Here is a 12,223-nt window from a genome sequence, read left to right on the forward strand (position 1 = left end):
GGAAGGTGGACTGTTCATGGCCGTCTGTGGAGCCATTGAGTTGGGACATAGAGGAGCCCTCAGCCCAGGACGGTGAAGGGGTCCCTTCTGAGGGCGCAGCCCCTGGGACAGTGACCCATCAGTGAGGAGTTGTTCCAGGTACGGAGGAAGGACACAGCTCAGCAAAGCTTTTCCACCATGACACCACTGGTTATGTTTTTATTTACTTGATTGCTCTAGAATTCCAGAGAATTCAGGAAAATATGAGGAATGAAAATTGCAATCTTCTCCCTACCCTAACCACCTGTCCCCCCGCACTGACCACCTGTCCCCCACACTGACCGCCTGTCCCCCCTCACTGACCACCTGTTCCCCCACACTGACCGCCTGTCCCCCTGCGCTGACCACATGTCCCCCCCCCGCACTGACCTCCCATCCCCCCTGCACTGACCACCCCATCTCCCTCACTGACCACATGTCCTCCCGGACTGACCTCCTGTCTCACCGCACTGACCACCCCATCTCCCTTCCCCACACTGACCACCTGTCTCCCCCGCACTGACCGCCATCCCCCCGCACTGACCGCCCGTCCCCCCACACTGACCACATGTCCCCCCCACTGACTGCCCATCCCCCCGCACTGACCACCTGTCCCCCTGCACTGACCACACATCCCCCTGCACTGACCTCCCGTCCCCCCGTACTGACCCCCTGTCTCCCCACACTGACTGCCTGTCCCCCTGCACTGACTTCCTGTCCCCCCATACTGACCACATGTCCCCCGGCACTGACCGCCCGTCCCCCACACTGACCACCTGTCCCCCACACCGACCACATGTCCCTCTGCACTGACCTCCCATCCCCTCGTACTGACTGCCTGTCCCCCCGCACTGACCACATGTCCCCCCGCACTGACCTCCCATCCCCCCTGCACTGACCACCCCGTCTCCCTCACTGACCACATGTCCCCCCGGACTGACGTCCCATCTCCCCGCACTGACCACTCCATCTCCCTTCCCCACACTGACCACATGTCCCCCCGCACTGACCGCCCGTCCCCCCCACTGACCGCCCGTCCCCCCACGCTGACCACATGTCCCTCCACGCTGACCACGCTGACCGCCCGTCCCCCCGCGCTGACCGCCCGTCCCCCCGCACTGACCGCCCGTCCCCCCGCGCTGACCGCCCGTCCCCCTGCGCTGACCGCCCGTCCCCCCACAGGTCCACAGCAAGGACAAGAAGTACGTGTGCAAGTTGTGCAGCCGCGTGTTCATGTCAGCCGCCAGCGTGGGCATCAAGCACGGCTCACGGCGCCATGGTGTGTGTGCCGACTGCGCGGGCCGAGGCGAGGCCGGGCCCCTGGATGGCGGTGGCACTGAGGGCTCCCCTGAGCTGTTCCCTGGTGATGGGCCCTACCTGGAGGACCCCGACGACCCGCGGGGGGAGGGAGAGGAGGAGCTGTGTGAGGACGAGGATGAGGTGGGCCTGGCCCACGAGGACACGCTGCTGGTGGCTGAGAAGGAGGACGAGGACTCGACGCAGGGACCCGGCAGCCCCCCGGGGGCGCCCGACAAGGACTTCTCCTGGATCTCCTAGGTCTCGGGCTGGGGGCGGGGGCCGTGGCAGAGCCACCCCTCCACTGTGCGTGTGCGTGTGTATGCGTGTGTATGCGTGTGCGTGTGTATGCGTGTGTGTGTGTGTGTGTGTTTCTAGGGATCTGCTCTCGCCTGGGGCCAGGCCATGCTGACCCCCCCTTTATCCTGCCCCTGCCCCCCAGACACACGCACAGAAACCGGCCCCGTGGGCTCCGAAGCAGGCATGACCCCAGCAAGTAAGGGCTCCGGGACCGAACAGGACGTTGGGGGCACAGGGTGGGTTTGAGCAGAGGGAGAGCACACGTTCCCTCGTGTCTGCGGGGACAAAGGGAGGGTCCCCAGCAGGTACGTGTAGATAGGGCATCAAGGGAGCCCGTGTGGCCAGCCTGGCCTCGGGATGCACGATGGCCCGATGGCCAGGTCGAGGTCAGGGCTGGTCGGGGTCATGAGCGTGGTCCCTGAGGCCACTGGTCCGAGGGATGTTAAGGAAGGTGTTGCATACATCCGATGTCCAGTGCTGGAGTCTCCCCCGCCCCCTGCTCTGCTCCCCCTTTCTCAGCAGCCTGGTCACTGCCCGCGGCCACCACCGCAGCCTTCCGCCGCTGTCGTGGCAGAATCCAGGTCCAGTGTACAGAAAGCCCCGTGGCCCTCCTGCCTCTGGGCTTTGGTGCTTCACACAAAACAGCTGCAGAAGCCCCTGCAGGGGCCGAGGACTCCCAGGTGCTATCTTCCAGCGGAGGCAGCCAGGTGGGGGCCGACGTGCCACGCTCCTTTGGTGCAGGGCTCAGCGCTCCCCACTGCTGGCCACTCAGGTCCCTTTGGGGCGCCTGGGCTCTTTGTTCCGCGTGCACTTCCTTGGGGAGCCCGGGGGCGGCCCCGTCCCCTCGGCTCTGCCGTCCTTCGTGCCCAGGCCACTCCTGCTGACCCCCTCCTGGGCGCCCTTGCCTTGTTGCTGCTAACACTGGAGGTGGTGACCCTGACTGCCGTGTGCTGCTCACACCTCCCCACGTGGGTAACCAAACTTTTTAAGTCGTCAGAGACATATTTGAGGTAGTTACATACAATTACTTTGTTTGGCATTATTTTTCCGACGTGACGAAACCTAGCGTTGTCTTTCCTTTAGCTTGTCAGTCCTGTTGTCTCTGTAGAGGAGCTCACCGCCTCTTTACGACTCTGGTTTTTTCTGAGTGGAAAGCAAGGGCCCTGCGGTGAGGACCCTGCCCTGGGCCGCAGGACCCGCACTGGTCTGTCCCCTTCCCCGGTAAGGCTGTTCCCGACCACACTTCACTACTCAGACATTCCGTCCTGCGCCCGCACGGCTCAGGGGCAGGCGGGGCCCATCGCGCACGGGCTCCTCGGGGGCTCAGCGCGAGCCCCGCTGAAGACAGTGTTCTTACGTTCTCTTTTTCCATGGCCTGTAAGCTTCTACCAGGCTGTAGTCGTCGTGTCACAGCTATTCTTTTTAGGTGGAAAAAGGAGAATCCCACAAGCCCCTAACTTAGGTTCCAGTGGCGGCCTGGAGCGCTCGGCTCCGCGGCTGCTGTGGGGACCTTCTGTGCTTGTCTTCAGTACCGTCAGTTAGAGGCCGCGCACGGAGCTGTCCGCCGGCCGCCCGCACGCCTGTCCTCCGTGGGGACGTGGGGAGCCCTTGCGGGCTGCGCTGCCCGCTCTTCCTGACACCGGGGGGAGGGGGCGAGGCCAGCGCAAGGGGCTCTGGGACACACTTCCCTTGCTGCCTTCACCAGTGAGGCCCCGGGCTGCACCCCTCCCAGGGCCCTCCGAACTGTGTACCTCCCTGACTTTCTGACCCCTTTTCTAAACAGACCTACTTTCTTATAAATGTATTTGGAAACCAGACCTTTGCTACCAACAGTGTCTCTGGGTTTGTACTGGTCCCACCGCTCAGGCCGTCCTGCCCACACCCTGGGCCACCTCTGCCTCCGCACTCAGGACATCTCGCTCTTTCTGACCCGCTCGCTCCCTGCTCTGGACCACCCTTGCTGACCTTTCTGGGGGGGTCGCTGTCAGTGCCACAGGGGCATTCTCTTCCTTAAAACCAATACTGTACTGGAAAACCAAGGGCCCCACTCCTGCCCCCCAAGCTCGCCAGGCGTGCTGCGCAGGCTCGCCCGCCCACGCAGTTTGCCGCCGATGGAGCCGGACACATCCCCTCTCAGGAGGCGTGGAGGGAAAAGACGTGTAATGAAGGGTTTTTTTACGTGACTGGTTTTTTTTTTTAAATCAATGTTTAAACTAATAAATATTTTTTTATGAAGAGGAAAGGTGTAGATTACATTTCACGTTTTGTACTTTTTTGTTTGTGTCTGTCTGTATTTTGGTGTTTGCAACACCAAAGTGGAAAATGCAGTCCATTGAGTGGTGAGTTCTTCGGGGTGGGGGGCAGGGAGCCCGTACGACTTTTGTATCAAGCTCTGGATCCCGACCAGGTTGTGAATTTGGACTCTGGGTTTTGGGGAACAGTCATAACACTGCCAGGACTGAATAGGGACCTCGACTCGAGACACGGCTACTCCTTCCAACTTTGCACATCTTCCTTTTTAAAAAAGAAACTCTGAGAAAATGCAGAAACTGGAACTTTTTGCAATATGATGAAAGATAATCTTATTTTCGCTCATTCTGTGACATGTGCAACGCTTAAGAAAGCCATACTTACTGGTTGTTTTTTAGATTCTATATTGTGTTTTGTACGTGGCCCTTTCAGAACTACTTGTAGTGAGGGTGCTGTGTGTGCTTTTCTTAAATATTTATTTTTTCAACATGCTTTCAACCTGTCAACAAAAACAAAAAACAGACAAAAAAGGGCAGTGTTTGAAAATTGTTTTTTTTTTCCCCTTGGGGATAATCTATATTATATCAACTTTATATTATCATAAACCTGTGTTTGTATTGGAGATGTGTTTAATATTTGGGAGAAGAGACTTGGGTGACGGGTTGGCAGAAAATCGCAGCTGTTGCGGTCTGCAGCCACAGGGCAGGTGGCCGGGGCGAGCTCTGGGCCCGCCTGGGGGTCTCCTTCCTGTGACCGGTCAGCTTCCACCTTCTTGCAAAGCTTCCACTTTCAATAAACTGGGAAATTGCTGCTCAAGCCGACGCCTCACGCGTGTTTCACAGTGTCCCCTCCTCCCGTGTCAGGGCCTCCCCGGTCTGCCCACCCACCACCCCTGCCTATGGCAGGGTCTCAGTTCCCCCCAGGAGGCAGACATGGCTTCTGGAAAAACCCCAAATCTTTAATTTTTCTCCTTGCCTGGTGCGGCCCAGACTCGAGACACCTGAGCTTCGCAAACATGATACAAACGTCAGCCCCCGGGGCCCTCGGACCATCGGGTTAAGTGCGGGCGGGGGGCCCCTCCCTGACACCCCTCAAAGTGCATCACAGACTGGCCCCCATGTGGCCCTGAAGTGGGCCCATCAGCACCCTGACAAGTCCACGGGCTGACAGGCAGGGAGGGCGGCCACCCCCAGGGACCCCGGGCCAAGGGGACAGCCGTGAGGTTTGGCTTTAGTGCAAAAGGCTGGTTTCTTCAGAGGCACTTTGAGTGGTGGGACCCCCCCCATACCTCTGGGGGTCCAGGGTCACCAACTTCCCCCACCATTAAAAAGTAGACCCTGCCGCGGGAGGAGCCCCGGGCCGGGGGCCGGGGGTAGCTTATTGTCTCCTCTAGAGTGCTGGAGAGCGGCGCAGCGGCCGGGGCGCGTGCTCAGTCCAGGAAGCGCTGGCACGCCTTCTTCCAGCGGCAGGCCGTGCACCACAGGTCCCGGTGGTCCATGCCGTACACCTTCCGGCACTTCTTGGCCTCACCCCGGGGCTTCCTGGGGGGACACAGAGGAGACACGGGCTGACGCTAGGCTGGCACGCTCCCTGCCAGACGCCGGCCCTGGCCCCTCGACACGTACGCACCTCGGGCTGGCACCAAGCTTGGAGGGCAGGGTTGGCACACAGGTCCTGATCGTGGTGGGCTGTGGCTCCAGGCGGATGGGGGCCAGGCAGCCCTGAGAGGAGACACAGCTGTGTCCTCTCCCCCATCCCGAGCACCCCGAGACTCACCCTGAGCTGCTGCCCGTGGCTTCACCCACCTGGTAGGTGTCGTCACCGTGGCACACCTCATGGGGTGCCGCGGAGCTCAGCACGGGGACCGGGGGCAGGGCCAGTGGGCGCAGCAGGCTGGACAGGGTCGGGGGCTCCGGCAGCTCCAGGCGGGGGAAGGCGGGGGGCGCAGAGGCCGTGGGGGACCCTGGGGACAGGCTGGACAGCCCATCTGTCAGCACATCCACGCCAACATCCAGCTCTGTGTAGTAGAAGTCCTCCTCGCCATCGCTCTGCTCTGGCTCTGCCTGCCGCCTGCCGGGGACACGGCGGGTGGGAGCTGAAGCCTTGGCCCACCTGGCTTGCCCCACCCCCACCTGCCAGCCCCACCGCACCCCAGGTGCACCAGGCGGATGTGTCTCTGCATCCCGGAGGCCGTGCTCAGCACCTTCCCACACCGCTTCCACAGACACTGGAACAGGACCTGCACTGAGCTCTGGGTGACAAGGGCTGGTGGTCAGGCGTGGCCGCTGCGTCCACCCCGCCCTGAGGGCTGCCTCAGGCTCACCTTCCTCTTCCTTGGGGCGGGTTCCCCAAATAGGAAATGGGCTGCCTCAGAGGGCAGTGGGGGTGACGGGGTAGATGGAGAGGACCGGTCACTGGCCGGGTCCCAGCCCCAGTCTGCGCTGCTGCTGCTGCTGCAGCTGCCCGGGGGCCGCGCCGGGGCCTCCTTCCAGGGCTCCAGGCCAGGCTCTGTGGGGACACAGCGGCACCCGCGTTAGGACTCGCAGTGGCCCCACCTGTTCGCCTGGTTACAGGCAAGCGAAGGCTCTGGGAAAGCAGCGGCCCTCACTCCCCAGCTCAGGGCGGGACACACAGACACATCCTGTGTGGGGAGATGCCTGGCCAGCCAGGTGGAAATGGAGAGGTCGCAAGCCTGCAGACCTGGGACACTGTGGCTTTGGCCTCAGTGAGAGGCACTGGGGGTCCTGATGTCTGTTTCAGGCCTCAAGAGGTCTGTTTAGAAGGTGCTGTTCCAGGCAAAGGGGTTCTGCTTGCCCCAAGGGGTGGGCAACTACAAGGTCCGGATACACAGTGGTCTTGCCCTCCCTACCCAGGCCCAGTGTCTCAGTCTCACCTGGGCTACAGGCTGCAGCTGGGGCCCCCAGCAGGAGGGGGCTGGTGGACAGACTCGTGAGGGCAGCTGCAGCCATGACCTCATCCAGTCGGGATTTTCCTGGGGGGGCTCTGGAAGAGATGTGGGTGGCATCCAGCAAGTACTTCCAGCCCCTCCCCTGGCCCAGCACACGTGCAGGCCTGGGCACTTGTGTGTGTGGGGGGGGTGCCAGCTCCCTCCCTCCAGGCACTGGGCTGGAGGCCCGTCTCCACCCCCAGCTCGGGTTACAGAGCCCCAAATCTCCAGGAACCACCAGAAACAGGGCCTGGGCTGGGGTCTTCCTGCAGCCTTTGTCCCAGGTGGTTCCTTCAGGCCCAGGAGCTGGACAGGGGTCTGAGGCCCCACCCCCAGGCCGGGCCAGGCCGGGCCAGACCAGGCCCAGCCCCCCCCCCCCCCCCCACCGCACAGTAACCAGGGTTGTGCAACAGCAGCTGTGGGCCCGCGCCAGGCCTGGGAGGGAGGGAGCAGCCAGCAGCAGCCAGGGGAGACCAGGCTCCAAGCGCAAGCAGGGTCCCCAGGCCCCAACAGGCCAGGCCAGAGCCCGTCTCCACCTGAGAAGCCAGCTCTGGGCGTGGGACACCCAGGAGGGTTTTGGGCAGGGCTAAGAGATGGCAGCCCGGAGCCCTGGGATTCCTGGACCGTCAACCTCACGTCAGCGGGCAGCCTCTACCGCACAGAGACGGACAGGGGCCCCCTCCCAGCTCTGCGCTCTGGCCCCCAGAGCTGGGGGGGGGCACAAGGGGCAGTATATATTGATAATTTCTGCTCCACTCCTCCAGCGCTCGAGAGTTCCAGAGGGGCGCCGAAACCCTAGGTCGGGGCCCTGACCTGCCCTCCACCAAGCTCCCCCACCCCCGTGGGGTGGGGTTCGAGAACGCATGTGCCCGCGCCCCACCCACCACCCCTGCGCAGACCAACGCACGTGTGCGCACGCCCACCTCGGCCTGGCGCGCGGGACCCTGGCTCACCTCTGCGCTGGCACCGGGATGTGCGCGGACGGCCTCGGGGGCCCTACAGCCGCCCCCGCCCACGTCCCCGGGGCCCCTAGGTCGGCGGCCCGCGGCTCCGGCTCCCGAGGCAGCACGAACGCCAAGCCCGCAAAGCCGCCGCCCACGGCAGGGCCCTGCGGAAGGGGCAGGCTCAGCGCAGGCGGCACGGGGGTTCCCAGCCCCCACCCCGGATCCGCTCCGCACCCGCCCCCCAAACCGGCTGCGGCCGGTGGGGACGGCGCGGCCCCGCCCCCGGCCCCGCCCCCGGCCCGGCGCGGCGGGAAGCGCTCCCGGGCCGCCCGGCCCCGCACTGCCAGGCCCGCGGACACGCGCGGACCGCCACGATCGCCCCGCCCCCGGGGGCCCAAAGTTTGTGCAGCCCCGACGCCATCTTTGCAGCGAGGGAGTTTGGTCGGCGCCCCGCCCCCAGGCGCCCGGTACCTGCGGCGGCGCGGGCACCGATACGGGCGCGACCGCGGGGTCCCGGCCGGCGGCACGGGGCGGGGGGCGCCCGCAGCCCGGAACAGGCAGCGGGGGGCGCTCGGCCTCCATGGCCGGCCGGCCGGGTGCCGAGGCTGCAGCGGCGAGGGCGGACGCTCGGGACTCGGCCCCCAGGCCGGGCCGGGCTGGCCGGGCCGCCGACCCCCGCCCTCGATCGGCCGCCGCCCGCGCCGCGCGGCCCGGAGGCTGCCGGCCGGCCACGCCCCCCTCGCGCGGCTCGCGCGCCCCGCCTCGCGGCCCCGCCCCTGGCGCACGCCCATTGGCTCGCGCGCTGTATCAACATTCCGAGGTGGCCCGCGGCCGGGGCCAGCCGCTCTCCCATTGGCTTGCGCCCCGAGGCCCGGCCCCCGAGCCGGCCGCAGCAGCGCGGCCTGGGGAAAGGGCCCCACTCGCGGCACCGCGAGTGCCTGTTGGCCCCTCGGCCCTGCGGAGCCCGGGGTGCCCGTGCGCCCCCGCCGCCGGGGAAGTCCGGCTTACTCGCGGGTGTGTCTGCGCGCAGAGCTGCCAGATCCGGGGAAGGGGCCGCGTCTCCTTGGCGGGCTTCCCGGGAGCAGGTTATTCTTTAACGCACGACTGCCCACCTACCCCCGTACCTTATGTAACACCAGGGGCTGGGCGGCGGAGCCCTCCCTTAGTGTTCAGGGTCCAAGTCCCACCCTGGGGCGGTCAGCTCGCGGGCCGGCTGCAACACGCGCTAAGACCGACTTGTCCTGGGGACCACCACCCCTAGAGCTTGCCTCCCTTCCCCATACGGCCTTCTGAAACCAGCTGAGCACGGCTTCAGGCGACAGGGCCCAGGCACCGCAGGCAGGAGGGTCCTTCCAGACAATCCCCGCAACCTTCCCAGTCTTTCGAGAAAAGTAGGCAGCGAAGCACGGCCGTATTCACCCCCCCCCCCCTGCGCTGGGGATTTATTAAGACCTTGGGAGAGGCCAAGAGGCCACTGCAGCCAGGACCCCCAGGGACCTCACAGACTGGAAGCCTTGGGATCTGGACTTCGTGCTGCCAACTTCAGGGGGGCGGGGGCAGGGAATGGGGGTTGGGCAGTACTCTGGAAGGAGGAACTCTATACTTGGTTGTCCAAAGCAGATGGGGAGTGGGAGAGACCCCTCCCTAGGTTGAGGCTGGGGAAGCCAGGAGCCTCCACGCCCTGCACAGGTGCACTCATGCTAACAGCTAGAGCTGGAGGGCTCCAGGTGCTGGGCAGGCCATCTCCTGGACACTCTCATACACATTTTCCAGCAGTCCATCATCCTTGCCCAGGCCTCTGAGTGGGAGGGTCTCGTAGGATTGGTCACTTCCCAGAGGCGGAATAACTCCCCTGTTCTTGGGGTCCAGCTGGTCTGTGGAAGGTCCTGGGTCCCTCTTTTTAGGCTTCCTGACTCTGGAGTACAGGATGTCCACCTGGGAGAGAGGAAGCCAACCCAAGAGGGGTCAGCACCATCTACTCCTTCAAGGACCTGCACAGCCCTACCCACCCTACCCCATCCACTCCGGTTTACCTGAACAGCTGGGGTCAGCTCGGCCTTCCCCTGACCCAGGCTTTGGGGGCCCTGATCTGTTTCCTTTAGCTTCTGGATACAAGCATACTCAGCCACCTCGGGTCTGGCCTCAGGCCCAGGCCCAGGCCTGGCATAGCTGCTGGTCAGCCGTGCCCCTGCCCACACCACAGGGCTGGCTGCCAGGCTGGCTCTGGGGATTGCAGCCAGCCCCACATTGGAATAGGTGGCCTCCGGGCAGATGGAGGGTGAGGTGGCAGTGGGCATTGCCCAGGGCAGTTCCCAGTGTGAGAAGGCTGCCAGAGGTCTGCTGGTGCCTCTGGACACCTCCAGCCATTGTGGGCGCAGGATATCCATGCTGGCAGGCCTCGGGGCTAGGGGTGGGGTCAAGACAGAGGTTACTGGGGCAGGGGGGCAGGGAACAATTGGGGAGCAGCAGAGCAGCCACAGGGTGCAAGCCCTGCCCGCCACCCAGGTCCCACCCCTCCCGGCTCTGCTCACCTCTGCAGCCACTGGGGCCTTGGTGCAGCTCGTGCAGTCTGGTGTCCGACTTGCTGAGGGTGCAGACGTGGTGTCCTCTCAGCAGTGACTGGGGGCAAGGAAGGCTGGTCGGTCCTGTGCTGGTCCCACCCTGGCCCTGGGGACAGCCTGGCACTCACCGCTTCCACGGGCATCGCACCGCCCCGGGGCCTGGCCTGCTGCCTCTGCACCTGCTTCCTGGGGGCAAGAGTCTCATCAGGCCAGGGAGGCAGAGATGTGGGGCCAAAGTGCAGCCTCTGGGGCAAGGCCCAGTAGGGAGTCTCCTGCACGGAGCCAAACCTGCTTGGAGCCCTGCCCCACACCAAAGCCAGGCCAGGGATGGACATACCTGTGACAGGCTGTGCACAGTGTCCACAGCCAGAGGAACAGGGCAAGGCACCCTAGGATCCAGAAGGCAGGAGGGGCTGAGGGCACCTGTGGCCCCATCCTTCAAAGCCACAGGTAAGCCTGGGGGCAAGAAGACATGGCTGCTGGGGGCAGAGAGGCTGGGCACCTACCTGGCAGCCTCCCTGCTGCACCTCAAGCTGCTGGGCAGTCCCCTCCCCCTGGGGTGCTCTGACTCAGCACACAGGAAACCCCAAGGCTCCACGGCCCCCCCTTCCTACAGAAGCATGGCGGTCCAAGCCCTAGCAGCCACCTTCCCACCTCTGGAGGGGGCTCCTACTGACGTGTAAGGAGGTGTGCTCTACGGGGCCCCGTGAGTACCTGAGTGGGCGAGGGTGACCCAAACGGTAGCTGAACGTGGCTGCTGAGAAGGAGCAGGGGAGTTGTGAGTAGGCCAAGGGCCTGCTGTGTTCACCGTAGCCTCGACTTGGGACCTAGGGAAGCCCTGAGGTCACACCCTCGGCCCTCTGAGGCACAGGCCACTGTCTCAGGTGATGCCCCCCCCTTCCAGCCATCCACCGAAGAACTTGGTCCCCTGAGGGGCTGGAAAGGCAGGGGAGGGGTCAGCAGGCAGGGAGAGGTTGCTTTGGCTCCTGACTGCCCCCACCCCACTTCTCCCCGGCTCTCCACCCCTCCCATCCAACTGTCCGTGCCATCAGACTGTGGTCTCCTTCCTGGGATCTTAGCAGAGCTGCTGGGGTGGGGTGTCTCTGGAGACAGGAGCCAGTCTGCCCAGACCCAGGGAGTGGGCTTACCTCATAGGAGGGTCCAGGCTGGCTAACCTGGTCCTCCCAGACCCCAACCCTCAGCTGCCCCCAGGAGGGCACCATGGGGTCTGGGGACCTGACCAGGCTAGATGCCAGAACAGGCACTTACCACGGCCCCGCGCGCAGCGTCTCTTCATCAGCCCCGTCTGGAGCAGGCCCAGCGGCTTGGGCACCCTGCGAGGCGTCTCTGTGCCGCCCTCCGCTGAGCGCCCCACCTCACTTCCTGTCTCTGCATCTCCCTGCATCTCCCCACGCAGCCACTCAACGCTCTGCTGACATGGCTCCTGCCACAGCCCTGGGTGAGGTCTAGACATCACTCGGCAGGAGTACACGGCACGCTGGCACTGCTCCCAGAGCCTAACTCACGTGTGTCCACCCTCACGCTGGCGTGGACACAAGCACAGCACGGGAACTGGGCGGTCTCGGGGCCACCAAACCCTCGGACTATATCCCAGGCTTTCAGACTTCCAAACCCAACCCATGAGGTCTTCCTGCCTCATTAACAGTGCTTCCCAAGGACTCACTACTCGCCACGACCCCCTCCCACTGCTGCGGCATCAAGTTCCACACATTTGTGGGGGTCAGGCAATACGGGGGGCACGCTAAGCTCTGACCCTCCTCAGAGCTGCTGGCAAAGCCCCGTCCAAGACAGCAAAGAGAATGCCAGTCCTTTGGGCCCTCCGCCTCTGGGCAGGGGGCAGCGGCCTCACTTAGGGCCCTTCCAGCCCGGCCCCATGGCCCAGTGCA

At 64.4% G+C, this 12,223-nt stretch overlaps 3 protein-coding genes across 5 annotated transcripts in view; 1 reads left to right on the forward strand and 2 right to left on the reverse strand.

Annotated features, from left to right (window-relative positions):
- The window catches only part of ZBTB46 (zinc finger and BTB domain containing 46), a 67,923-nt gene extending 63,243 nt beyond the window's left edge, over window positions 1-4,680 (forward strand). For all 3 annotated transcript variants that reach the window (XM_057312413.1, XM_048222320.2, XM_057312411.1), the window contains exon 5: window positions 1,201-4,680. In XM_057312413.1, the coding sequence (XP_057168396.1) occupies window positions 1,201-1,575 (375 nt within the window). In that variant the 3' untranslated portion in view covers window positions 1,576-4,680. The remainder of the gene's footprint in view (window positions 1-1,200) is intronic.
- A 121-nt stretch (window positions 4,681-4,801) lies between these two features.
- SLC2A4RG (SLC2A4 regulator) lies at window positions 4,802-8,452 on the reverse strand. The gene is made up of 8 exons (XM_026503927.4): window positions 8,227-8,452; window positions 7,765-7,919; window positions 6,758-6,867; window positions 6,188-6,372; window positions 6,015-6,115; window positions 5,670-5,934; window positions 5,494-5,585; window positions 4,802-5,405 (listed from the first exon to the last, which is right to left on the reverse strand). Exons 1-8 carry the CDS (start codon window positions 8,335-8,337, stop codon window positions 5,294-5,296), a joined length of 1,131 nt encoding a protein of 376 aa, XP_026359712.1. The 5' UTR covers window positions 8,338-8,452; the 3' UTR covers window positions 4,802-5,293.
- Window positions 8,453-9,169: 717 nt separating this feature from the next.
- LIME1 (Lck interacting transmembrane adaptor 1) lies at window positions 9,170-12,182 on the reverse strand. The gene is made up of 6 exons (XM_026503922.4): window positions 11,031-12,182; window positions 10,654-10,772; window positions 10,445-10,502; window positions 10,287-10,374; window positions 9,789-10,159; window positions 9,170-9,690 (listed from the first exon to the last, which is right to left on the reverse strand). Exons 2-6 carry the CDS (start codon window positions 10,749-10,751, stop codon window positions 9,463-9,465), a joined length of 843 nt encoding a protein of 280 aa, XP_026359707.1. The 5' UTR covers window positions 10,752-10,772; window positions 11,031-12,182; the 3' UTR covers window positions 9,170-9,462.
- Between the last annotated feature and the right edge of the window lie 41 nt (window positions 12,183-12,223).

This window comes from Ursus arctos, unplaced genomic scaffold (assembly GCF_023065955.2).
Source record: "Ursus arctos isolate Adak ecotype North America unplaced genomic scaffold, UrsArc2.0 scaffold_16, whole genome shotgun sequence".
In the NCBI taxonomy this organism is placed as follows: Eukaryota; Metazoa; Chordata; class Mammalia; order Carnivora; family Ursidae; genus Ursus; species Ursus arctos.